At 51.5% G+C, this 23,487-nt stretch overlaps 9 protein-coding genes across 9 annotated transcripts; 4 read left to right on the top strand and 5 right to left on the bottom strand.

The window, feature by feature from the left end:
• Nucleotides 1-400: 400 nt before the first annotated feature.
• Nucleotides 401-1,039, top strand: T310_1228 (uncharacterized protein; the record flags this gene model as incomplete). Its single annotated transcript, XM_013475921.1, has 2 exons — nt 401-533; nt 606-1,039. The coding sequence occupies 2 exons, from the start codon at nt 401-403 to the stop codon at nt 1,037-1,039; spliced, it is 567 nt and encodes a 188-aa protein (XP_013331375.1).
• A 387-nt stretch (nt 1,040-1,426) lies between these two features.
• On the bottom strand, nt 1,427-3,388 carry T310_1227 (MFS multidrug transporter; the record flags this gene model as incomplete). The annotated part of the gene is made up of 4 exons (XM_013475920.1): nt 1,427-2,183; nt 2,252-2,528; nt 2,588-2,964; nt 3,030-3,388. 4 exons carry the CDS (start codon nt 3,386-3,388, stop codon nt 1,427-1,429), a joined length of 1,770 nt encoding a protein of 589 aa, XP_013331374.1.
• Nucleotides 3,389-5,081: 1,693 nt separating this feature from the next.
• On the bottom strand, nt 5,082-5,799 carry T310_1226 (uncharacterized protein; the record flags this gene model as incomplete). Its single annotated transcript, XM_013475919.1, has 4 exons — nt 5,082-5,238; nt 5,294-5,373; nt 5,608-5,750; nt 5,793-5,799. 4 exons carry the CDS (start codon nt 5,797-5,799, stop codon nt 5,082-5,084), a joined length of 387 nt encoding a protein of 128 aa, XP_013331373.1.
• Nucleotides 5,800-6,117: 318 nt separating this feature from the next.
• Nucleotides 6,118-9,071, bottom strand: T310_1225 (Alcohol oxidase; the record flags this gene model as incomplete). Its single annotated transcript, XM_013475918.1, has 10 exons — nt 6,118-6,138; nt 6,185-6,203; nt 6,628-6,755; nt 6,820-6,986; nt 7,057-7,182; nt 7,250-8,218; nt 8,294-8,337; nt 8,398-8,651; nt 8,717-8,870; nt 8,929-9,071. The coding sequence occupies 10 exons, from the start codon at nt 9,069-9,071 to the stop codon at nt 6,118-6,120; spliced, it is 2,025 nt and encodes a 674-aa protein (XP_013331372.1).
• A 669-nt stretch (nt 9,072-9,740) lies between these two features.
• On the top strand, nt 9,741-10,319 carry T310_1224 (uncharacterized protein; the record flags this gene model as incomplete). The annotated part of the gene is made up of 2 exons (XM_013475917.1): nt 9,741-9,791; nt 10,044-10,319. The coding sequence occupies 2 exons, from the start codon at nt 9,741-9,743 to the stop codon at nt 10,317-10,319; spliced, it is 327 nt and encodes a 108-aa protein (XP_013331371.1).
• A 324-nt stretch (nt 10,320-10,643) lies between these two features.
• Nucleotides 10,644-11,370, bottom strand: T310_1223 (BCAS2 family protein; the record flags this gene model as incomplete). The annotated part of the gene is made up of 2 exons (XM_013475916.1): nt 10,644-11,266; nt 11,334-11,370. 2 exons carry the CDS (start codon nt 11,368-11,370, stop codon nt 10,644-10,646), a joined length of 660 nt encoding a protein of 219 aa, XP_013331370.1.
• An 846-nt stretch (nt 11,371-12,216) lies between these two features.
• On the top strand, nt 12,217-14,546 carry T310_1222 (Neutral/alkaline nonlysosomal ceramidase; the record flags this gene model as incomplete). Its single annotated transcript, XM_013475915.1, has 2 exons — nt 12,217-12,401; nt 12,464-14,546. 2 exons carry the CDS (start codon nt 12,217-12,219, stop codon nt 14,544-14,546), a joined length of 2,268 nt encoding a protein of 755 aa, XP_013331369.1.
• A 1,723-nt stretch (nt 14,547-16,269) lies between these two features.
• T310_1221 (Autotransporter-associated beta strand repeat protein Precursor) lies at nt 16,270-17,751 on the top strand (the record flags this gene model as incomplete). Its single annotated transcript, XM_013475914.1, has 1 exon — nt 16,270-17,751. One exon carries the CDS (start codon nt 16,270-16,272, stop codon nt 17,749-17,751), a length of 1,482 nt encoding a protein of 493 aa, XP_013331368.1.
• A 2,688-nt stretch (nt 17,752-20,439) lies between these two features.
• Nucleotides 20,440-22,846, bottom strand: T310_1220 (uncharacterized protein; the record flags this gene model as incomplete). The annotated part of the gene is made up of 5 exons (XM_013475913.1): nt 20,440-20,443; nt 20,565-20,585; nt 20,642-21,003; nt 21,101-22,622; nt 22,761-22,846. 5 exons carry the CDS (start codon nt 22,844-22,846, stop codon nt 20,440-20,442), a joined length of 1,995 nt encoding a protein of 664 aa, XP_013331367.1.
• Between the last annotated feature and the right edge of the window lie 641 nt (nt 22,847-23,487).

Here is a 23,487-nt window from a genome sequence, read left to right as displayed (position 1 = left end):
GTATTTGATGGTGGTAAGGTCTAGCAGCCTGGCCGACGACGGCTGCTGACAGGACGACTGACAACCAACCAAAACAAAAAGATCCAACAAAGGGGCTCTCGTGCGATAGGACTATAACCAGCCGCGGCCACGCCAAGATAGCCGGGGGCAGGCAACGTCGAAACGGGATGGATCAGGCTGTCGATTCGCAGCTGGAGGGAATGCACCGAAGAAGGTCGTCCGTTGGCGGCTTTCCCCTCGTGATCCTATGACATCGACGCCCGCGCGGCCTATCGGAGGGGCTCGGTCACGTGACCGTCTACTCATGGAGTTTATATCCTCTGATATACTACTACTCCGTACATTTTAAATACTTTACAGAGTCATATTCTCTCGTTTGGTTAATCCAGACGGACTCACGATGGTGTTGATCATCGTTCATTTCCTCACCGAGTCCCGCTCCTCGTCGATAGTGTCAGACCATCATGAACGGCCCACCCCCAACAAGACAGGTCTTCCTGTACGAGCTTGCGAGTCTTCCTCTCCATTCCAAAGTCCGTTTTCTAGGATGGTACGTATTCGACCTGTTATTCTATTCTATTTTTTTTTAAAAAAAATGAACCCAGTAAAAATCGATATTGATAGACAATCTTTCATTTTTTCCCTTTCTTTCTTTTCTTCTAGTGTATCTCGATATGACATCTCCACGGGACGTCTCATCCTAGAACACAAACCAGCAGCAGCATCAGCAGCGTCAGCGACAACGACGCCGATTCCTACTACCACCGTCCCAGTAGACATCAACCACCTGCTGGAGACGATCAAAGCGGAAGATCTCCAGGTGGGTGCGTGGCTGAATGTGATCGGCTACGTGAGGGAAGACGAAGAAAAGCGTCACAGCAAGGACGACGACGAGCGGAAGAAGGATCAAACCCCGGCAATCTACGTCGAGGCGGTCATGGTCTTCTCCGCCGGCGCCGTTAATGTCGGCGAGTATGAGCGGATTCTGCGGGATGCGCAGGAGGTTGATCGGAGGGTGCGACGGCCTGGAATGGAATAATGCCCTGTTTTTTTTTAAAAAAAAAGTTGGTATTTTTCTTAATCTGTAGTGTACTGTACATATATGTATGTTGATTATTTCAGGAAGCTAGATTGTACTGCATAAAACGGGAGAAAAGAAATGGAGGAAAGACTTCAAGCTCTTTAATTCTCTCTTTTTTTTTCTTTTCTTTCGTTTTCCTTTCTAACTAATAATTAATCATTATACTTACATGGAAATGTCATAAAAGACTTTTCAATATTCTGTCGTCAGTCGTCATTCCGCTCGACATAGATAAATAATGCAATAGAAAAACACGCCCAGGTTTATATGCTCATGTCCCGTCTAACCGTAATTCGTAGATTTCCCTTCCCGTTTATCCGTTTAGCTTTTTTATTAGCTTTTATTCTAGACTTGCTTTTCGGGATCGTCTCTCGTCAGCGCGGGATCTTCTTCTTCCTGCTGCTGCTGCTGCTGCTGCTGCTGCTGCTCGACTCGGCGACTGCGTCGGCGCTCCTGCTTCTTCTTGTCCTCCTGCATCGCGCGGATAAAGTCGCTCCGCCGACGGATCTTGTACCCGTATTTCCAGAAGACGAACGGGATCGGAATCAGCGCCACCTCCAGCAGACCCAGCAGCGTGCCGGACCAGTTGGCGCCGAGCCGGTTGTACATGTAGGTGCCGACCAGGGGCATGATGCCACCCATGACGCTGCGGATCATCGAGTTGCTGGCCAGCGACGACGCGGCGTAGATGCCGTAGCTGTGCGATAGGTAGTTCGTCGCGTAGATGAATACCGCCGTGTTGCCTGCGCCGTAGGGCACGCCGGCCACAAGGGGCAGGATCCAGGGGATCGACGCCGGGGAGCAGGTCCACGCGAACATCAGCTCGCCGGCCGGGATGATCAGGGCCGAGATGCACACGACCGACACCATCGCTTCTGGCGGGACCTTCCCCGTCTCCGGGTCGATTTTGTGGCTGTTGATCATGCGACGGATCAGTGGCTCGGCGACGATGGTCAAGACGGTCCCAATACCGATCCCGACAAAGGCAAGCCCCGACAGACCGATGGACCAGCCCCGAATTTGGCGGAAGACGATCGGGTACGCAGTGAAGCTGAGGTAGAGAATGCCGTAGATGACGCCGATGTAGAGGTTCCAGAAGATGCTGAGGAGACGTCAGCCCAGTCTCGATAAGGATCTGGAATGATACGAACTGGGGGCAGGGGGAAGTACCAAATCGGCTCCAGCACCATCATGACAAACGGCCTGCTGAGATTCGTCTTGAGCACCTCGCCAAAGGCTGCTTTGTGGTCGTAGCGACACCACCACCGGGGATCGCTTGTTTCCTTGCGCAGCCGAGCGGCCTTTCTCCGCAGCAGGACCGGCGCGTACGTCTCCTTCATGATGCAGGAAAATACCAACGCGATGCCGGACAGGATCAGACTGATCCAGGCCGTCCACCGCCAGCCCAGGTACTGGGTCACGAAACCACCGATGATGGGACCGAAGACTGGTCGACGTGTCAGGCGGGCATACGGTACAGTATAAAGAAGCGAGAGAAGAACCTACCTGGACCGTTGATAGGACCAAGACTCCAGATCGACAAAGCCAAGCTACGATGGTCGTCATCGACAAGATCGCCAACCATGCCGGGCGCACTGCTGATCATCACACTCCCCGCCAGCGCAGCGATGAAGCGGACGATGATCAGCTCAGCGACAGAGGTGGCGAGCGCGCAGGGGATGATCATGACGACGAAGATGAACAGGCTGACCACCGAAATCGGCTTTCGACCGTACGTCTCACTCAGGGGCGCCACGACCAGGGAGCCCGCCGCGAGTCCAAGCAGGTAGAAAGTCAAGCCCAGCGTGACAACCGTCTCCGTCGTTCCGAACTCCATTGCCATCTCTGAAATCCCCGAGGTATACGACGTGGAGTAGAGCACACTGTTTAATAAAGGTCAGGTCAGCCTGTGATTTATATTTCCAAGGGCAACAGTCGCATCGCGCACATCACCAGGGTATTCCAGGACAGAAAGACGAGACACATGCACCGGTAGGCTAGCGACCAATTCCGGGGGTTCGCCGGATCCTTCTCATCCTCCCAGTCGACCTCGAAGTTGGGATCGGTGGTGCCAACCGACGTCGTCCTGCGCGCGAGGGACGGCTGCGACTGCGCCTGTGACTTGCGAGAGACCTGCGGTGTCAGGATCTTGTCGTCGATGCCATGATGATGTGAAGGAGGCTCCAGGTTCTGCTGCTCCACGACGTCGTCGTCAGCCGAGTCGATGGACGAGGTGCGGTCGAGTTTTTCGGTCCATTGCCTGGGCTCCGAATGGTCGCTTCCAGAGGGTGTATGTTGTTCGGACATGGGCTTGATACGACCAGCGGCGGTATCTCCTCGGCTTCTGCACGTCGATGCGCCTCGAAGAGAGCTTCAAACAGTGTCTGAAAAAAAAAAAGGGCAGTGAGACAGCTTTTGCGCAAGGTCCTGTGGTGACAAGGAAGGTGTGCTCCCGAGACGATCAATCCAACGACAATCAGATGCTTGATCTGCCCGTAAACTCTAGTAAAAGATATGTGTATGTATGCAGAGAACTAGAGACAGTATGACGATCGATCTCCAGTGTCTTCTTGCCTGCACGTCCTTCCTGAACACCGACAGAGCGCAAAGAAAGAAGGTCAGGTCAGACTCTGACGACCAGGCGATGCTCGCCATGGCCAGCCGAGAGCACCAGCCGACAAGGTCATTAGCGATCGCACTGGCTGGATTGCTAATAATTTCTTGACAACGGACTACTTTCCGGAGACATTGCCGTGAGGTGGGGCGATTGGATGGCCCTAACAAGCGTTTTTTACTCTGTGCGGCGTAGTGGGGAGGCTATTATCTTCCGATGCTGAAGGTCACTAGCTAGACGGTGCCTTGGCATTGTCGTAGACCACTCAGACGTTGCTCTCTTCATGATAACATTTACAGAGTAGTCATATAGAAGGGCGTGAAGAACCCAAGGGAGGTTGAGTGCTGACTGTCAGAGGAGCATTGTTGGATGACTGAGAGCTATTGCTATTACATATCTCACCTGTCAATCACTGCCACTGATAGCAGAATGGCGGTCAGGTTTAGAATAATTTGGGCAGGATCTTTATCAACATCAGACAAGGAGGATGTAGTAAAACTACGGGAGTAAAGACAGAGCTTGCCTACCCACAGTGGGGGCTTGGAAGAGGGGAAGATGCGTGCCCAGGGCCGTGCCGGTTTGCCGGTTGGCCGGTTGGATCCAAAAAAGCCCTAAGTTTGACGGCTGAGGCCAATTATTAATCCAGTCGACCTAGAGAAAAGCACAAAAAAAGGTCTCTAGCACCTAAACACAGGAAATTAGGAAGAGAATCGAGTGTAATACATTTGTAGAGGTAGGAGTTGTTAATAATAATAGGTTATATTGTTCTAAGTTACCTTAAGGAAGACCATTTTAAAACTAAGCTGCTTTAGGTTCTATAAGAATTTCACGCTGGGCCGTTGAGCCAAGAAATTGCTTCCATGGTGTAGCTGGTTATCACGCAGGTCTCATACTCTGGTATGACATTGGGGCTCTAACCCCGATGATATCCTGAGGTCCAGGGTTCGAACCCCTGTGGAAGCAAATTTCTTACTTTTTGTTTCTCCTATTTTTTTTCTGCCCACTTCTTTAGATTACGTAATTAGAAACATCATTTGGAAATCATTTGCTTCCATGGTGTAGCTGGTCATCACGTAGGTCTCATACGATGTATGTATGACATTGAGGGGGCAAAACCTCAATGATATCCTAAGGTCCAGGGTTCGAACCCCTGTGGAAGCAAAATCCTTGCATTTTAGTCATTAGTGATCTTGTTTTCTTTTTCTTTCTTTTTTAATTCTATTTGAATTAGACGCTCACATTCATTAACAGAAAGAAGCACTTTTTTAATTCCTTTTTTTTTTCGTTGTATTTCTGTTGCGCACTATTAGCTATGATAAAATTTTGATCTTCCCTCGGGAGGCGGTGAACCCGGTGGCCAATTGGGGGTGGGGGGCGCCAAGACGCTCAAAGCTGCGGTTTGCTGGCAGCCAACGATAGTTGCTCTTTACGAGGGTTGACAGGGGTAGTGATTTTATGATATCTATAGAGAACATCATTTGGTTTCTGATTGCTTGGAGATGTAGTGATCATCAAAAAACAGTACTCCGTATAGAGTGCATATCTAATACAACAGGAACACATACAAAGCCTGATGAAGTTTTCAATCCGCACATTACTCCAGAGTAGAAGTCTCTTCGTCATGTCGAGCAATGTGTGGATGGAATCTTTGATTCAACAAAGATAGATAGTCTTGAATCTATAGAGAGTTAGTAGAAGCAAGCAAGAACGTTATAACAACTGTAGTAAATCATAAAGTCTTTGAGTATGAGAAGGGTCTAGAATAACAGCACAAGCGATTGACCAAGAGCTATAGACAACTCCCAGCTTAGGGTTCACACCAGAAGACTGTTCGGCACCACACATCTTAAACGATAAGGATGGCGCGTCGATTCATGCGAATCTCGCTGCCACAAGGAACACTCGAACAAACACCAATAGGGTATTGATTCTTGATCAAATCGCGTTTTCCGTTGATCAACATGGCCACCCTAGCAGACAGCTCTTGTCTGTCAGGCCGGGGGGCGGCTTGTTGCTCAATACGGAGTAGATCGACCAGAACCAAATGGTTGATATCTGACTTAGACTAGGTTACACTATATAATAAATTGATAATACCTGGCATAATGTTAGACTGGAAAACTACATAACCTCCCTTATATTGATCTCACTCACTGGTACCAATAATCTCTCGTGTTGTCCTCCAGCTTCTCTCGAGTTTTGGGGCTGTATCTCTGCTGCTTTAACTAGGAGTCTCCATCAAGGCCCTCTGCCTCCGCCAGGTAGTACTCTGGAGGGTTCTGGACCTTAGCAAGACGAAGTCTGGAGGGAGAAGGGATGTATGTCCATGGCTGGAATAAATATGGCGGTCCGATTTTAATATTAGTAGATAAAGTACTAAAAGAACCTTATAAATCTAAAGAATAAATACTTAAATATTCCTTTATATAAATTCAGGCTTAGGCTACTTATAAAAATAGTATTAACCTAGCTGCTATTTATTAATATACCCATCTTGGTCTTCTTGAACTGTATAGTATCACCTCACAGCTTCATTATTAGGCAATAAGATTGAGTTGTTCTGTCACAACAGGCGGGGCTAGAATTGGCAAGATAAGATTTATGCAGCAGTAGTTATCCATCCATGGACTGGAAATTTAGATTGTAATGTACAGTACAGTACAGTATGGAATACTTCTGACGTGATCGAAGGACACTAACAATCAAGGTCAAAGAATCGATTGATCAGTAGATACATGCATTGTTATGTGCAATTTGTTTCATTCATTCATTTCGTTCATCATGTCGACATGAAAGACTGACTACATATCTCCATTTACGATGGAAGAGACAGACAGGCTTCATGACAGGATTAAGTCATCATGCTCTCATCATGCTCTCGCACAGAGGCGGAGGATTCCTCCATCTCTTCCTCCATGACTCTCCTGCTTACAGACGGGCCAGGTTGGTAACCTCTCCAGGCGCGTGGTAGTTAGGCACCCGCATCTCAAGAGCGGAGCCGGAGTAGCCAAGGTCCTCGGCAGTCAGGACGGCGGCTTTCTCGCCGACGAGCAGAGCAGTCTGCGAGATTTTTACTGTCAATAATCTCGACTCTCGAGTATTCTTGTCAAGCGGAAGAACTTACGCTGTAGGTGTTGCAGCCGACGTTGTCCGGGCAGATCGACAGGTCTGCGACCTTCAGGCCCTTGACGCCGTAGACGTTCAGGCGCTCGTCGACAACACCACCGTGCTTGGCGAGCTTGTTGCCTCCCGTGGCGCCATGCTGCAAGTTCCGAGGCAGTGCCAGGTGGTCTCAACATGGCGTTGCACTGGCAATAGTCAGCAGACATTCTTCCCCCCGTGTCTATCGGCCTCCACTTACCCCATTTCTCAATGTGCTCAATATCCTTCTTGGAGTACTTGATCGGCTCGCGCGTAACCTGCTTGTGCGAGTTAAGGTAGTTGTCCGCAGGAGCCTTGCCGGGCTCCAGCCTGTGAGCCCACGAGCCTGCAATCCGTCTTAGCCTCTTATCTCTATAGAAGAACGCTGGTGTCGCTCCAAATTGTCCACTTACCGTGCTGGATGCCCGCAGTGATGTGGTTGGGACCGGCGTACGCGTTGGTCGTCGCGAGATCGAGGTCGAACGCACGAGCTGGCGAGTCGTAGTTGAAGTGCGGGTGCATCCCCGTGACTTCACCAGCGTACGCATCCATGCGACGAGCCGTCTCACGAGACTTGATGTAACCCCAGACAAGAGGCGCCATATCCCGCTTGTCGTTCAGGAAACCAGGGTCGAAGTCAGGGTTCTCATATGGATCGGGCGAGTTGACATGGATCCAACCGCGAGAGAACGGGTATTCCAGGAAGTGGAACATGGTGAAGAACTTGCCCGGAGGCACGAGCATGTGGTCACCGAACCAGCCAGTAATGCAGGAGTAGTGCATGACTGGCTTGTCAGGCTTGTCCTTGAAGTAGCTGTCCCAGCCACCGGCGGTCACGAAGTCGGGAGTAGGCCAATTCCGCATCTCAGCCAACTCCTCCTCGGTCGGCCGGATCTTCACACCGGCCTCAATGCCGTTAGTAGACAGCGGGCCGGTGCCCTTCTGGTTCCATTCGTCGAAGACCCTCTTCTGGACCTCGGGGTCGCCACGGGCGAAGTCATCGAACGTCTCGACATCAGGCTTCGCTCGGTACACCGCGAAGGTGAGGTAGTGGTCCTGGAAGTTGCGGCCGACACCAGGCAGGTCGACCAGCGGCTTGATGCCAGCGCGGCGCAGCTTCTCGGGGTCTCCGATACCCGAGCGCTGCAGGATGAGAGGAGAGCTGAGGGTACCGCCGCTGACGATGATCTGCTTGCGGGCGCGGTAGATCTTGCGTGGCGGGTCCTGGCCTCCAAGCGGCTTGCTTGGGACGGTGGCGACACCAACAGCGCGGCCGTTCTCGATGATGACCTTGTCGACCTTGGTGTTGCACTTGAGGTGCAGGTTGTCGTACTTGGCGCGGGTGCTGTGGACGTAGGCGTGGGCGGCGTCGCTTCGGCGGCCTGTCATCACATTATGAGCTCATCTGACTTCCAACAACAACAACAACAACAAAGGAGAGGCAAGTGAGGTCGTACCGGTGTCGCGGTTGATCCACTTGAGCCAGTGCTCAGCACCGTGGCTGCAGGCGATGTTAACCGACGTCCAGTCCACCTTGAGAACGCGAGATTATCCGCCTTACCCAGTCTTCAGGTCCTGGAGATCGTCCGTAATCGGAATGTTCAGGGACTCGGCAGCCCGGAGGAAGTCCTGCATGATGGGGTAGGTGTAGTTGCCGAACGAAACCTTGATCGGTCCATCGAAGCCGTGGATCTCGGGGTTGTTGCATGCCCGCTGATACGTCTCGTGTTTCTTCATGAGCGGCAGAAGCTCGCGAGTGGACCAGCCCTTGGTCTGCCAGTCATCGTAGTCCGAGGCCGACGCTCGTGTGTACATCTGTCAAGGAAAGACACGATGAGCAGCTGATCCAGCGAGACAAGGTGACAAGATCGGGGACCTACCATGAAGTTGATGGAGCTGCCTCCACCCAGGACGTTGGCACACGGGACAATAGCCCGGCGGCCGTCCAGGAATTCCGACGGTCTGGAGTAGTAGAACGAGGCGGTCTTGGAGTCCAGCCTCATGTTACGAGGGTAGATACCCGGGCGGTAGACCCTCCAGCGGACGTCAGCGGACGCGCACTCCTTGGCCTGGCCGCAAGGGGTGAACGTACCATGGGTTGTTCAGGTTGTCCTCTCCTGCCTCGATCAGGAGAACCTGGAGGTTGTGGTCCAGGTTGGCGAGACGGCCAGCCGGCACGCAGCCAGCGCTGCCACCGCCGCAGATGATAATGTCGACTTCGTCGGGGATGGTCATTGTGTCTTAGACAGAAACAATGACAGAGACAAATGTGTTCTTGCGCTGAATACTCCAAGGACTAGTCAATTGATCACATTTGAGAATTGAATGAGAGGAATGCCCTTGACCAGGACAAGGGGGATTTATATACGATGCTCGTCCAGACCCCCGCATTTGCTGGCCTGGCAGCAAGGATATTTCTCAGAGCTCCATACAGGTGGAACAGAGACGATAAGGCGTATCCAACCCCGCAAGATCCAATGCACCCCGCTTAATTCAGAGCCCCTTGCTCAGGTGCATTATCAAATCAGATAAAATGACGCCCAGGTCGTGGAGCCGGAGCTTTTGGATCAACGAGCATCAGCTGTGCATGCCCTGTGGAGTTGGTATGCATGGCAGAGGTGTTTGAGAACATCGCCTCCGCACCTCCATGGTCTTCCCCGCATCTCCAACGAAGCTTAAATCATCAAGAATCAAACGCTTTGCTTCTGCAGTCAAGAAGATGAGAAACGAAAGAGAAGGGCAAGAACATTCAAAAGGGACGTCAATTCCATTCCTAACCCGGTGTGCAACTGGCTGTCATCGACTATGGTCCAAAGAACTCAATTCATTCAGAAAATGGTTAGGGACAGGAGCAGGGCTGGCAACGAGACGAAGTGAGGCAAATCATGGGGAAAGTACATGAACATGGCCAATGACCGCAGCGAGCTCCAACAGGGCGCTATAGCAGAACTACAGGTATGAAAGACCTCCGCTCCGACACAAAGCGACCTAGTCCAGGGTATCTGATAGTGAGAGGCAGCCGTGCGTGCCGGGACAAAGGGCATTATCCGAAACAGCTCTTCGGATGAGATTCCTTGCCGACACGAAGTTGGAGAAGCGTTACAATTGGCATCTGCAGCATGATGTCTGGGGGTCCGCAGGGGTCTCGTACTGGATGCACTGGCAAAAGAAGGCAGCTGGGGGTGGCTAATTGGCGAAAGAACACAGCTGGGGGTGGCTAGGGAGTTGGTGACGTTGATTGCATGCGCAACTCTTGTGGGGTTAGACAAGGCCAAGGACGTCCGGGCGGAAGACGCGGATTGTGGGGGAACCGCCCCCGCAAAAGCAGAAAAGGTCGAGATTCAGGGATCCACCGCCATCCCCAGAGCGACAGCCAGAACATCCAATGAAGGGCCAGTCCCACGGACTCCGCCGTCGCTGAAAAGGGATACGGCTGACTGCGACGCTGGGCGTGGGCGGCCAGTGCATGAGTCGCGTCCCTAAGTCCCCGGGCTGGCCTGTGCGGATCAAGAGAATAACATGGATTGCCATTATATGGACATGGGTTTTTCCCCGCAGACAGAGCTCCGCAGTTGTCATCGATCCTGGTACACCTCAGCTGCAGCAGCAGAAATGACACCCGACTGTGATAGGTCCACACTGCCCCCAGGGTCTGCCCGGCCATATAGGCGCTGAATTGCACCCCGGATCTGCAGCCGTGGAGAAATGGAGCCTTTTTGACCGGGCCAATCGTGAAATCTCCCTTTGTCCGCCTCTACCCCTGCAACGTGACGGCCACAGCGACGTGGAGGTAACATTGTGATCATTCTACCGGGCGGACTGCTGTGCCACCTGACGTCTATGCTCCAGAATCTGCATCCGCAAGCCCTCCGCAGCCACCTCCACATCCAGGGTTGAGCCAACTCCGCGTTTCCAGGTGTCTTCCAACCCCACAAGCTCGCCTTTGCTGGCCTCCTGCGCCATTTTTCGCTCTTTGTGGACATTCTCCACCGCCTGCTTGGTCTCCGCCAATTCTTTCTCTACACTGCGTAACATGTCCTCCAATTGGGAATTGGCAATGAGCCAGGCATTCTTGCCGTTCTCTTCGAGCAGCGTCAGATTGGCGTGTCTCGTCGAGAGATGGGAGCTCGACGTATACGCTCTCTGCAAGGTCTTTCGCCACTCGGCCAGAGCGCGAGTGGCCTCTTCTTCGGTGGTGGACGTGCCCGAGGGGGGCTCAGGAGCTTCGTAGCGCGACAGGTCGATTCCGCCCGTCAGCGGCTGACCGGCCTCCTTCCGCGCGAGCTCCTGCTCGATGAGAGGGGAGAATCGGGACTCCGGCAACGCGGGGATCGCTGGATGGAGGGTCGACTGATAGTCCGCCGACAGCTCTGCGGAGATGAGCTGTTCGGCAGCGGCACGCTCCTGAGGAGTAGGCTCTGCATCGATGTCTGCAAATCCAGAGGGTTAGCGCATCTCTCACGTGAGAGGGGAAAGCAGAAGAGGCAGACAACATACAGGGAAGAGAATCATGTGACTCATTGATCAGAGGCATTTTGGCGAGAGCTGCTTGCTGTCTTATCGAGCGACAGGCGCGAAATACGAGGGGGAAGAGGGCTTTAATAATATCCGGACGCAGAGCTTTTGTCCGTCTGTCGTTGTGGCTTCAGGATGGCTCAAGGCGGTGACGTTCTGCCGCATGGCCTGATTACATCAGCCAGACGAGTCCCTCCGGTCACGTGCCGTTCTGTGTGCTGGCCGGCCTGTCTACTCCGTACCGCTGTTGCGTCACACTGTTGCATCCTTGAGATTATTTGATCCTTCGCCTGCCGGTGGTTGCACCAGGCTGATTCGCAGTCAATCGGCTGCGGAGAACTTGGGCATGCTTTTGTGGTCGAGTGCGATTGCACTGTAAATTCCCTGTACGGAGTACTAAACCATCATGACTGCCCCCGACGACACCGGGATGCCGCAGAGCCTCTCCATGCAGGCGTTTGCAGTCTCTTTCCCGAGCCATCATATCTTATCTTGCGGTCAGCTGCAGCAGGCACTGGTGATTTTACTCCGACGTTAGTGGTTATCGCACGGTGATGTCACACGACCTGGGACCTCATTGGGAGATGGCCTGGCACTTGGACAAATAGAGCCAACGGCCCGCGATTAGTCCCTTGGGCAGCGGGACAAGATATCTCGCCCGGGAAAGGGGTTGGCCGGCAATGCTACCTTCCCCGGATCTTCGCAGCGAGAATAGGTAACCGTGCCTCCAGCATCCAGGCCGAGGTTCCCAAACGGGCAGGACCAGCGGACCAAGTCATGCGCCGTTCTCCTTAAAAGGCTGCCAGTCCCCTCCCCGCCTTTGCGAGCAGATGGGAGGGCTGCGCTGTCTTCGGAAACATCGACCATGGCGCGCTCTGCACTGGCTGCCATCGTAGCCGGCGCCTTCTTGGGCCTGGTGGTGATACTGCAGTTGGTTGCGACAATCGGCGAGCCTCGACAACCACACAACTTCGGATTCCAGACTCTGCGCAAGGAAAGAACGGATGACACCATCTTCCTTCTGGGGGCTGGGAAAGCTGATATCACCGGGTGAGTGCTGGTCTTGGAATTCAGCAGATGTCAGTCCAGAATACTGACGGAGAGCGCATCAGACCTGTGGTGGAAGTGGCCTTAAATGGCTATGCCAACATAAGCCAGGTGGGAACTGGTTTGCGGCAGAGAATCTATTCTCGCGCGTTTATTATTGCCGATCCCAATAACGAGAACAACACCTTCATTTACATCGTCTTGGATGCCCACTCCGGCGATACCGCCGTTAGGCATGGTATCTTGCAGGGTTTGGCAGCTTTGGGACCAGAGTATGCTCGCTACGGCGAGCACAACCTGGCTCTGACGGGAACGCACTCCCATGCTGGCCCGGGTGCCTGGATGAACTACCTCCTACCCCAGATCCCTACGCTGGGATTTGATAAAGAGAGCTATGATGCGATCGTCAATGGCGCTTTGCTGTCAATTCAGCGAGCGCATGAGAGTTTGACGCCGGGACGCCTTAGCCTGGGCACCATCGACATTCCCGATGGCAATATCAACCGAAGCCCGTATGCCTACTTGGCCAATCCGGCAGAAGAGAGAGCCCGTTATCAGTACGACACAGACAAGACTCTCACTCTCCTCAGATTTGACCGCGCCTCAGACAGCAAGACAACGGCCATCTTGACCTTCTTTTCCGTCCACGGCACTTCCCTCTACGAGAACAACACCCTCACGGCCGGCGACAATAAAGGGGTCGCGGAGTGGCTTTTCGAGCGAAGCGTGGCCAACGACACAAGATTTGCAGAGAACTTTGTTGCCGGTTTCTCTCAATCCAGTGTCGGCGACACCTCCCCCAACGTGCTAGGTGCGTACTGTGAAGATACCGGACTTCCATGCCGCTTTGAAGATAGCACCTGCAACGGCAGCACGGAGCTTTGCCGTGGCCGCGGGCCTTACTTTTACGAGAATGATGCCGGTTCAAAGAGCTGTTTCGAGATGGGCCGCCGCCAGTATGCAGCTGCGAAGCAGCTCTACGACCAAATGGACTCCAATGGAACCCAGATCGTGGGCAGCTCCTCCGTCGCATCCTTCCACGTCTACCAGGATCTCACGAACTACACCTTCATATCACCGTTCAATTCCAGCACGCTCCGCACTTGCTATGCTGCGCTGGGGTACTCTTTTGCGGCCGGGACTACGGACGGTCCGGGACAGTTTGATTTTACTCAGAATGGCACCGGTCCGGCAGAATCCAACCCGCTGTGGAAAATAGCACGAGCATTCGTCCATCAGCCGTCCCCAGAGCAGCAAGCTTGCCAGGCGCCCAAGGACATTTTACTGGATGCGGGGGCTATCTCGTTGCCCTATCCGTGGGCCCCGAATATTGTCGACATTCAAGTCCTCCGGGTGGGACAGCTGCTGATCGTCGTTTCAGCCAGTGAAGTCACTACCATGTCTGGGCGTCGATGGAAGGCGGCAATTGCCAATGCCTCGGCCGAGGTCCTTTCGATCAAGGATCCGTTGGTGGTCCTGGGAGCTCCGGCCAACACATACGCGCACTACCTGGCTACGGAAGAAGAGTATAGTGTGCAGCGCTATGAGGGCGCTTCCACTCTGTTCGGGCCCAACACGCTGGCGGCTTACGTCAATCTGTCACTCACCTATCTTCCTTATCTGGGCAGTCCTTCGGATGTGGCGTCGCTGCCTCCGATTCCCTCGGGGCCCACTCCGCCTATTGATACCAATGTGTCTCTCAGTTTCATTCCTGGCGTTGTGTACGATGGGGCCCCGATCGGCAAGTCGTTTGGCGATGTTCTTTCCTCGTCGCCCACCAACGTGACCTATGGCTCTGGCGATCTCGTCAACACGACTTTTGTTGGCGCCAATCCTCGAAACAACCTGCGCCAGGAAGGAACGTTTGCCGCGGTCGAGTGGCAAGACCCCGCGTCTGGGTCGTGGAAAGTCGTTCGCAATGACAGCGACTGGAATCTAGTATACCATTGGGAGCGCACCAACACCGTTCTCGGATATAGTGAAGTGACCCTGGTGTGGCGGATTGAGGATGATTACTATAATACTGGGAATCCCAACCCGTTGCAGAGCGGTTCGTACCGACTGCATTATTATGGTGACTCCAAGGATGTGTCTGGCAAGATTTCATCTTTCGAGGGCATTGGCAATGTCTTCACCGTTCAAGTTTAGGAATCTGTTGATGATTGAAATGTGAGCTGATGAGAATAATGTTGATAAGATGTGCAATGTCATAGTACTTGCTGTCGAGTATGGAATGTGAAACAGGATAATATATATCTGATTGGGAACATCCATGCCCCCAGAAGGAAAAATAAAAAAAAAATAAAAGGACATGATATAAAAAAAGCTCACACCCTCAGGGTGCTACGAAAACCCCCGCCTATGCTTTTGGCGGGCAGGGATTTTACTAGGAACCCCCTCTACGCCCTGTCATCGGATGTTAGCAAGATATTGGTATCACCACACCGCTTCACCTCGACGAGAGGGGGATTCGAACTGAGGGCCTGCAGCGCTAGACTTGACGACTAGGCCGCTAGCCCCAGTTTTGTTGACAGCAAGCCCTGTTTTGTGAAACATATGGCATCTGTTTGTTTGCATGTTTGCTTGCTTGCTGGTTGCTCAGCTCACGTGTTGCTCGGTCAGTGTCTGCAGGGTTTCGACGGCAGTTGCCTGATAACTGACAGGTTTCCAATGATAGCTAGCATCGTGGCAGCTTTCAAACTCGCTGAGAATTCTTTTTTTTTTTGCTACTTCTGAAGTGGCAGGTCTCATAAATGCCCAATCTACTCCTACTGAGGCCATTCTTTGGTGTCTGCAGCAAATACTCAAGCCATTTTTCCTCTTCTTGAACATTGCTGAACAACAGGCCTGGACTCAGAATTACGACCAATGAACTGCAGATTCGCCTCTCGCTTCAAAGGAAAATGTATGTACTGTACAAAAAAAAGGATGAAGCGGCGCTAATTCAGCATTGACAGGAGCTATATAGCAAGCTCTAGATCAGTAGACCTCAAGGCATGGATCTAATTGGTCGAGACGAGCAGTGGAGTGAGATTCCGTGAGATCAAATACCGCCCTGGTTTCTCCATCTCTATAATAATCGCCCAAAGTCTAGATTTACAGAGAGCTGTTCTCGTCCAGCTCGACGATAGCGATTTGCTAATGGAGAGAGCATCGCTGACCAGCTTGGTCGAGCGACTCGAGCGATGATTGGCCGTTTGGTATCCTTCCAGTCCAGCAGGAACTCGGGCCAATGAGCGTCGCCAACGCCCAGCAAGCGGGCGGCAGCTGCGACGGAAGGCAACTGTCTCCGCGCTCTCGCTGCAGCTGCTTGCCAACCATTGCGTGCCTGCACAGCGCGTTCAAGACAGGACCTCCACGCTCGCGCTAAGCATGCCGCAGGATGTTTCTCTTTCGTGTAGCTATTTTGGGTTGATTGCAAGGCGACGGTGGCCTGCTGGTCGGGTCGTTGCCAAAAATGATCGCGCCGTGTTTCTACCAGGCTTCCCATATGTACCTGGCTGGAGGACGGGGGTTCTCTCGAATTCTCTGGCTTCATCTTCCTGTAGTCAGTCGTGTTTTTTGTCCTCTCCTTTGTGCCTATCAGGTCTCATTGTCATTCTTTGTCAGGCTGCTAGCCTAAGCTCCCTCTCGTTCATCTAGAGATCCCCGTTCGTTGTACTCTCTTTGTGACTCATAGCGAACAATCTCATAATTGAATCAATTCATTTTCATTCTTTTTTTTTTGCTGTTTCTTTGTTGTTGCACTTACATCTCCTCTCTTGTTGCTGGCAAGAAGAGCGCTTTCTGAGTATCTTGTTTGTACTGTACAACCAACTAATTCATACCACGACTGATTTTCGATTCGAGAAGAGAAAGAAAATTCTACAAGATGCGAATTCTCGGACTCTACGCAGTGTCATCGATTCTCCTGGCGACTACGAGCTCGGCCGGTCCGATTGCTCATGGTCCTCTCAGCCCTCGAAGTCTTCTTCGTTTCTACTCTAATACGACTGTCACGACGAGCTCTCATGCTTCTTCTCCGTCCTCGTCGTCATTCGCGCAGATAGGTCATCAGCTTGATGATCCCATCACTATAATACCTGTTCCGTCTCCTACGGGTCCTGAGAGTAGTCCGTCGACTACTCCTGAGACTAGTCCTACGACTGTTCCTGCAACCAGTCCTACAACCAGTCCTATAGCCAGTCCTGCAGCCAGTCCTACTACAAGTCCTACAAACAGCCATTCTGCGGCCAGTTCTACTGGATCCGCATCTGCTGACGCTCGAGGGCCGGTCATACCTCTCAACAACACTCCTCCGTCATCATCTGCGACAGCCTCCCCGTCAGCCCAACGGAGCACTCCTGCTTCCAGCACTCCTAGTCCCACAGCCTCAGGCAGTGGGTCGAGTCAAGAATCAAGTAGCAGAGGCGTTGGAAGCGGTTTTGCTCCAGGATCCAGTAGCACAGTCGTTCCACCGGTCTCACCAATTGTCACCCCGATAGGAGGGCCATACCGAAATTCTTCCACTGCTGCTCCAAGCAGTCCTGCGACCAGCGCGGTAGCTTCGCCGTCTGGGCAGCCTTTCTCGAGTGCCGCGGTTGAAGGTCCATCAGCGTCGCCGTCCTGCTCTCCAAAACCCTCTTTTCAGCCAACTCCCGACAGCTCGACATCACCCTCTCAAAGGGTCAGTCCCTCTTCTACAGCGGTCTCTAAGGCAACTATTACGCTTCCTGGGCTTGAGAATGGGTCTACTCCAGGGCAGCAGCCAGCCACAACTTCACCTTCCACACCCACTTCTACGTCTACCCCTCCTATACCCGCAGGGTCTGCAAGCCCTACAAGCGCGAGTCAACCTCCAGCTGCAGCTACGACACAAACGGCGGCCAGTCAATCTGCGAGCCCAACATCCCCTCCACCGTTCGAGCCGACCATTGTCTTCGTCACCATTACACCTCCTTCAACACCGCCTGCAGCACCGTCGCCATCGGTAGCACCCGAGCCAAGTGATTCACCATCTGCTGAGAGCGCCTCATCACCTGCAGTCAGCAATGCCGATACCGTAACTGCGACAGCAACTCCACCAACGGCATCTGACAAGGGCGGCTCAGACGTGCCGACGATCCAGCAGACCTCGACGCCACAGCCTTCGGAGCAGACTCCACAACCTGCGCCTGCGCCTGCACCGAGCGCGTCAGAAGGGAGTAGAGCGAATCCTCCGCCACAGCCTGCGTCAACAAACACTGCTGGCCCACTCACTATCGTTCCAGTGACGCCTGCCGGGGTGATCACCGTGACCAAGACTGTGACGGATACGGTTACAGTGACGGTGACAGCGACAGCGACGGTGACAACAACAGTAACCGTGCAGTAACAAGAAGAGGGACAGACGGAGGAACTCTTCTTTTCTCTCGTTCAACAGCCCTCTCCTTGTTGACTTGACCAGAAAGGAGAAGATATATTCAACAGGTAAAGTAAAAAAAAATAAAGAAATGAATAAATAAATAGATAGATAATATGTTGCGGATTCAATCGTTGGATTGCCGTTTTATTTCATTTAATTTCATTTATTTATTTACATTAGTACATACATACATGAATCATTCTTGTATTATTTGTCTTTCTTGGCTTTGGCTATAAACATAACATACCTAGATAGGTAGATAGGTAGGTATCATAATAATATAAATAACACCGTAGTCAGTCAGTTACTTCAGGTATGTAGAACATACAAACAAATAAGGAAACTACCGAACCATGCGCTGCGAGACCTCTTGGAGTGTCATTCGAAAGAAAAAAAAAGAAAAAAGATTAACCGTAGCAAGAGCCTTCTAGAATGCGACGAAAAAAAAAAACACGGAGGTTTCTAGGCATTAATATAATAGGCGCTACCATGCCATCGCTATCGCTATACATATATAGCAAGATGTCGGAGATCTTATTTTTCCCCGCTCCTCCATGACCCTGATCAATTTGACCCTTGTCAATCAATCAATATATTCAATCAATATATGTATTCTGCGCGGTCTGTAGGTGTAGGTGCAATCTGGCATGCTGATTGGCTGCTAGGAAGGAGCTCTCTAGCAATTCTACCAACCTATTTGCTGGCCCTTCCTGTGAAAAAATAGCTGGTTTTTTTTTCTCTTATAGTTTCCTCTCTTCTTACTTTTTTTTGCTTTTTTTTTACTTTTTCCTATTACTTTTCTATATTGTTATTATTGTCTATTTCTGCCTTTTGTGATTACCTTGTTTTTTTTTCCTATTTTCCATTTCCTTTTTATTAAGGAAATACTAATCTTTTTCTGCTTGTTGTCTGTATGTATGTAGATGCTTACGGCAATAGGTACAGTCTGCTAGGAGAACAGTCTAACTAAGTATAAGCAAAATAATTAGTAGCTACTATATATATTATGCAAGTAAGTAGCAATTATATATATAGGATCCTTTATAATGCTAGACTAGAAGGAGACATACTAGTTTTTGTCCAATCTGATGGCACCACCTTGCCGCCAGTAAGTAAGTAACCCTTTCGATAGGTATCTTCCACAATCACATCACCGCCGGATGATCGTCAACAAACAAAACAGAAGGCCCACGGTTTTTCAATTTTCAGGATCACGTTTACCTTTAGAACCTTTCTTCTTCTTCTTCTTCTTCTTCTTGATGCTAACTAATCTCAGCATACAGCTCCCACATGTCTGTCTGCTGCCTGCAAGGATTAAGGACCCCGAGTCCCCCTTGTAATAGTAATAATGTATTCAGCCATTCAGCTATCCCTGATGCATGCATGCATGCAGTATCTTTTGCCAGAGCCCACCGCGCGGCACGCGGCTAGGGAAGATCGACAACAGCTTTTTTTTTCGATCTTGATAATGCGATCGCCTTGAGCGTTTGGCTTAGGCATACAAAAAGACATTCCAGAACCGTGGGATACTTTTCGTCCAAACGGAAGGAAGGATTTTGTATTCATCGGTCCCGTCCTGTCAAAGTTAGTACATACGTTATACCGCCAGGCTGAAATGGGAGCATATACATACAGATGACAAGTGAAATTGGCCCAAAAGCAAGGCTGAACTCACCAAAAGCTTGGTGGGCAACAGAGAACAATATCATCAAATTTGGAGGGTGATTGATTGATGTCACTGGGTCCCAACTCAATACTGGGGAAAGCACTTTAGGTAGTCAAAGTCGCCCATATCTGTGATATCTTATAGTTGGTCCTGGAACGGGGTAACCATAATTAGTCAAAAAAGTGTTTAGGTTGCTTCCTGTCGTTACACTGGCCAATCGAAAAGTGAAGAATGTGCGCTAGTTCTGTAGGGGCCTGAAGCGATGTCATGAGATGACTGTAGAGGCTGTGCAGGACTTTGTCGTCGTCGACTGCCATTCGCAATAATAACCTCAGCGAGGTATCCGTTTCCAGAAGTCGAGAACACTCGACAAAACTTTGATTTTTGATTGTGTGATCGTCGTTACTTCGCGGTTGGTAATAACGCAACACGAGATAGTAGAGCAGAACTCAGGTTGCTTTTGGCTGCTAAAAAAAAAAAACTCGAAACCATGGCATCTAATCTGGAACCTCATCTTCGGGTTGTGGAGTTGCCATGTTGGGCACAGGACACAGGACAGCGCGAGAGCATCAAGAGAGAGGTAATAGTGAGATTGGATGGACAGGTTGAGGAGGCAGGCAGGTGTAGGCAAGAATAGATATTTGAGTCACCCACACCAATATTAATCGAGCTTCACATCAGCAAAGGACAAAGTATTCACTTGTAGTATGTTGTCGATGGTAGGAGAGTTAATCTGTAGAACGGCTTAACCCGATTAGAAAATACCTATCTTCATTCCACTTTGGGCAAAGTTCTAGACCTCCTCGACGTACATACAGCACTTACCTACCAGGTTAGATAACCTTTACTTCGGAGTTAGCCTGTTGCGACGTAAGGAGTATGTTCAATCTCAGATCTGGTGCACCACTACAGTAGGTACATGCACCTAAGTAATCGATCAATCAATTATATCCATAATAAAGAAAAAGAATAACAAATCTATATATACTGATCTACCTATCTATCTATCTAGTCTAGGTCTAGATCTCCTATCTATCCACCCACCCGCTTCTAGAACGAAATAAAATCAAAAACAAAATAAAAAAAATAAGCCTCCCAACTTCCGTAAACCACATACACATGAACATGTATGTACATACTGTACATGCTTATACATACTACAAAGAAAAGAGAAGCCCCCCACTCTCCACGAACCTTCTCTGAAACTCCTTGAAACTCGCCCACTGTCGTAGCTCCTCCTCCTCTTCAGTGACTGAGCCGCCGTAACTCATACCTCGCGGAATTTCGGGACTGGGGCCTCCTGTCGTCGTCGTTGCTCCTGTTGGTGTTGTTGCTGCTGCTGCTGTGGCTGCTGTCGTCATCCCCGCACCAGGTCCAACTCCCTCGAGACGGACTAGAATGTCGAGAAACGTGCGGAGGTAGTTCTCTGCCTCAGCGGTGCTGATCGGCTGCGGACCTGTCGTCGCTGCAGCTTCGCTTGTCGCGGAATCAGCAGGGCCGCCGGCTCCGGGGCGGCGGTTCAGTAGTGTGGACGCGATTTGACGGACTTTGTTGGTCTGTTGGAATTCGTTAAACGGTTAGATATATAGACCAGGTTTGGCGTTGTGTATATATAGAGAATGAGAGGGGGGCGGGGAATGAATATTTACGTACGAAACTGGCGCCGTTGGGCTCGATGTTGATCTCGCACACGTTCCGAAGCAGACGTAGCAGATCCTGGATCACCAGGCCGCGCTCCTCTCGCATCATCTGCCCGATGTAGTCGATCTGCGCGTGGAGATCTGCATCGGGGGTCTCTGGCTCTCCCGTCTCAGGTTTCACCGTGCCTGCTGCTGTCGCCAACGTCGTCTCTGGTGATGGCATCTGCGACGTCGTCTTGTGCAGCCTTTTGTGTCCTTCGTAGAGACTCCAGTACTTGTCAACCAGGTAGGACCGTGTGGATAGCTGGCTGATGTAGATGTTGGCCTTTTGGATCTCGTATTGGATCCTGCGCCGTTCTCTGGCCAGCTCCTCTGCTCCCGTGTTAGGATCCCAGGCCACGCCCATCGACGGCGACGGCGTCGTCTGACCCTCCTGAAGAACCAGCTCCGGCGGCAGATCCGACAGCGAGTTCTTCGCCTTCTGCAGGCATTCCCAGATCAGCTTCCGCTGTCGTTCCCAGTCGAAGACTTCCCCGCCTCCAAATGCGATCTCCCACGCCGACAAAGAGTTGTACGAATGGAAGACACGGACATTGGCATTAAACCCCGTGAGCTGGGAAACAATCCCCGGAGGCTGAGCCTCCATATGCGTCGGGAAGATGTATTCGTCGTCCACTTCGAGCGGCAAGGGAGGGTAGCTTTCCGTAGGAGTCTCGGGGGGAACGTAGTGTCTCCCATCCGACGATCCTAGCTGCTGCAAAGTCTGGAAGCCCACGAGGCAGATATAAAAGAGTCGTCGCCCCAGTTCCTGGCTGATAAGGTCGGTTGCCGAGTCAGATGGGCTCGCAAAAGACTCGCTGGAGCCGGAAATGGATGACGCTGACCCCGGGCTCATTATCGCACTGGCTTGAGTGCCCTTGTGCAAGCCGTGGACTCGAATGATGGTCATACTCTCCCCGAGGTATATTCGACAACGCCGGATGTTGTAGACGTAGCCAGAACAGAGGCCCAGGAAATAGCTGATGGCAGCATCATCAACGGTGTTGCTCCAGTCGAGATACCCGGGCCCTCGAGCCTGAATGGCGACATCATGGCATTTCCTGACCAGAGCCATGGAATGCGGATACTGCCGCTTTTCTGCCTCTGTCCGCAAATGTAGCTTGGGACGTCGAGGAAAAGAAGCTACCAAAGTCCCGATCATGGCCGCCAGCAGGGCCAGGAATCGCTTGTTGGTGACATCTTCTCTTCGCGCGAAAGCTGCTCGGAAGGTGGGTTCATGAGGAATAGGGATCAGTGGGTGGATAAACGTGAAGAAGTCGTCCACAAGGCGTTGCAACGTCGGTAAGGGACAGATGGATTCTCCAGATAGGGCCACAGGGGCGGGTTGGAGGTTCGCATTGGATGCTGCTGTCGCTGTCGCAGTGCTGACACCGACATGAGGCGAGGGTCCTGAGGCTGCAGATGCAGACAAATCACTTTCAATCTTTTGTTTCTTGAGCGCCTCGGCGTGTCGATTGGGAGGTCCTCGACGCTTGCTGGGCCGGTTGTACGTGCACGGGATATCCAGACTGGCACATGACCGACACGGTGGCCCGCTCTCGTCACACTGCGCATCGTAAGAAGATTGTCTTTCTCTCTCTCTCTGTCACAGAATCACGACGGAATGCTCTGACCTTGACCTTTCGGATGCTACATGCATCGCACGCTTTGCGCAACCTGGTCTTGCTATCCATTCGCGCGCGAGACTCGCAAAGATCATCTTCGAATTGCCAATGTGCGATTATTGAATGTGAAGTTCATATTTCCCCCTTCTTCGTCGCAAACTGTTCTTCACTAGTACCTTGAACGCTGATACCGTTGTTATAATCAGGCGAACTCGCGACGATTGATTAAGCCCCGCACGCTATACAGACTAAAACCCCCACAAAATCCAATTAATCAACACAAGTTACAGACAGAGGTTCAAAAATCGTGGGAAGACGGACGCAGCTGTGGACCGGGATTCGACGTAAAACCGTCTAATGATTAAATAAACATATAAACAAAGCACACTCAGGATGTCAATATGTCAATGGGTCTAATAAGGATTCGAGGTATCGACAGCAAAAGAGAACAGACCAAAGAGACTCATGTTTGACAATACGAAAACGGCCTGTTTTCACGTAGGAAATGCCATCCAGCCCGCGCTACAGGACAATTGGGGGACTTTGCCATTTCCTCGTCCGCTGGGAAGCTCTGAGGTTTCGGTGACGGTGGTTGCAGTCACGTGGGTCGAAGGAAGTGGCAGGCAGGCTTTCCATGACCGATGTTTAGCCACAGGGGCGATGTTTAAGCAAGTCCTCCAAGGCCGTATTCCCGGCCTTATCAGATGCCTGCAACTTTATATAGAGTTTGTACCCT

Source organism: Rasamsonia emersonii (genome assembly GCF_000968595.1).
Source record: "Rasamsonia emersonii CBS 393.64 chromosome Unknown ctg1118621759979, whole genome shotgun sequence".
Lineage (NCBI taxonomy): Eukaryota > Fungi > Ascomycota > Eurotiomycetes > Eurotiales > Trichocomaceae > Rasamsonia > Rasamsonia emersonii.
Note: the sequence above shows the minus strand (reverse complement) of the source record. Positions and strands in the feature narration are given on the sequence as shown.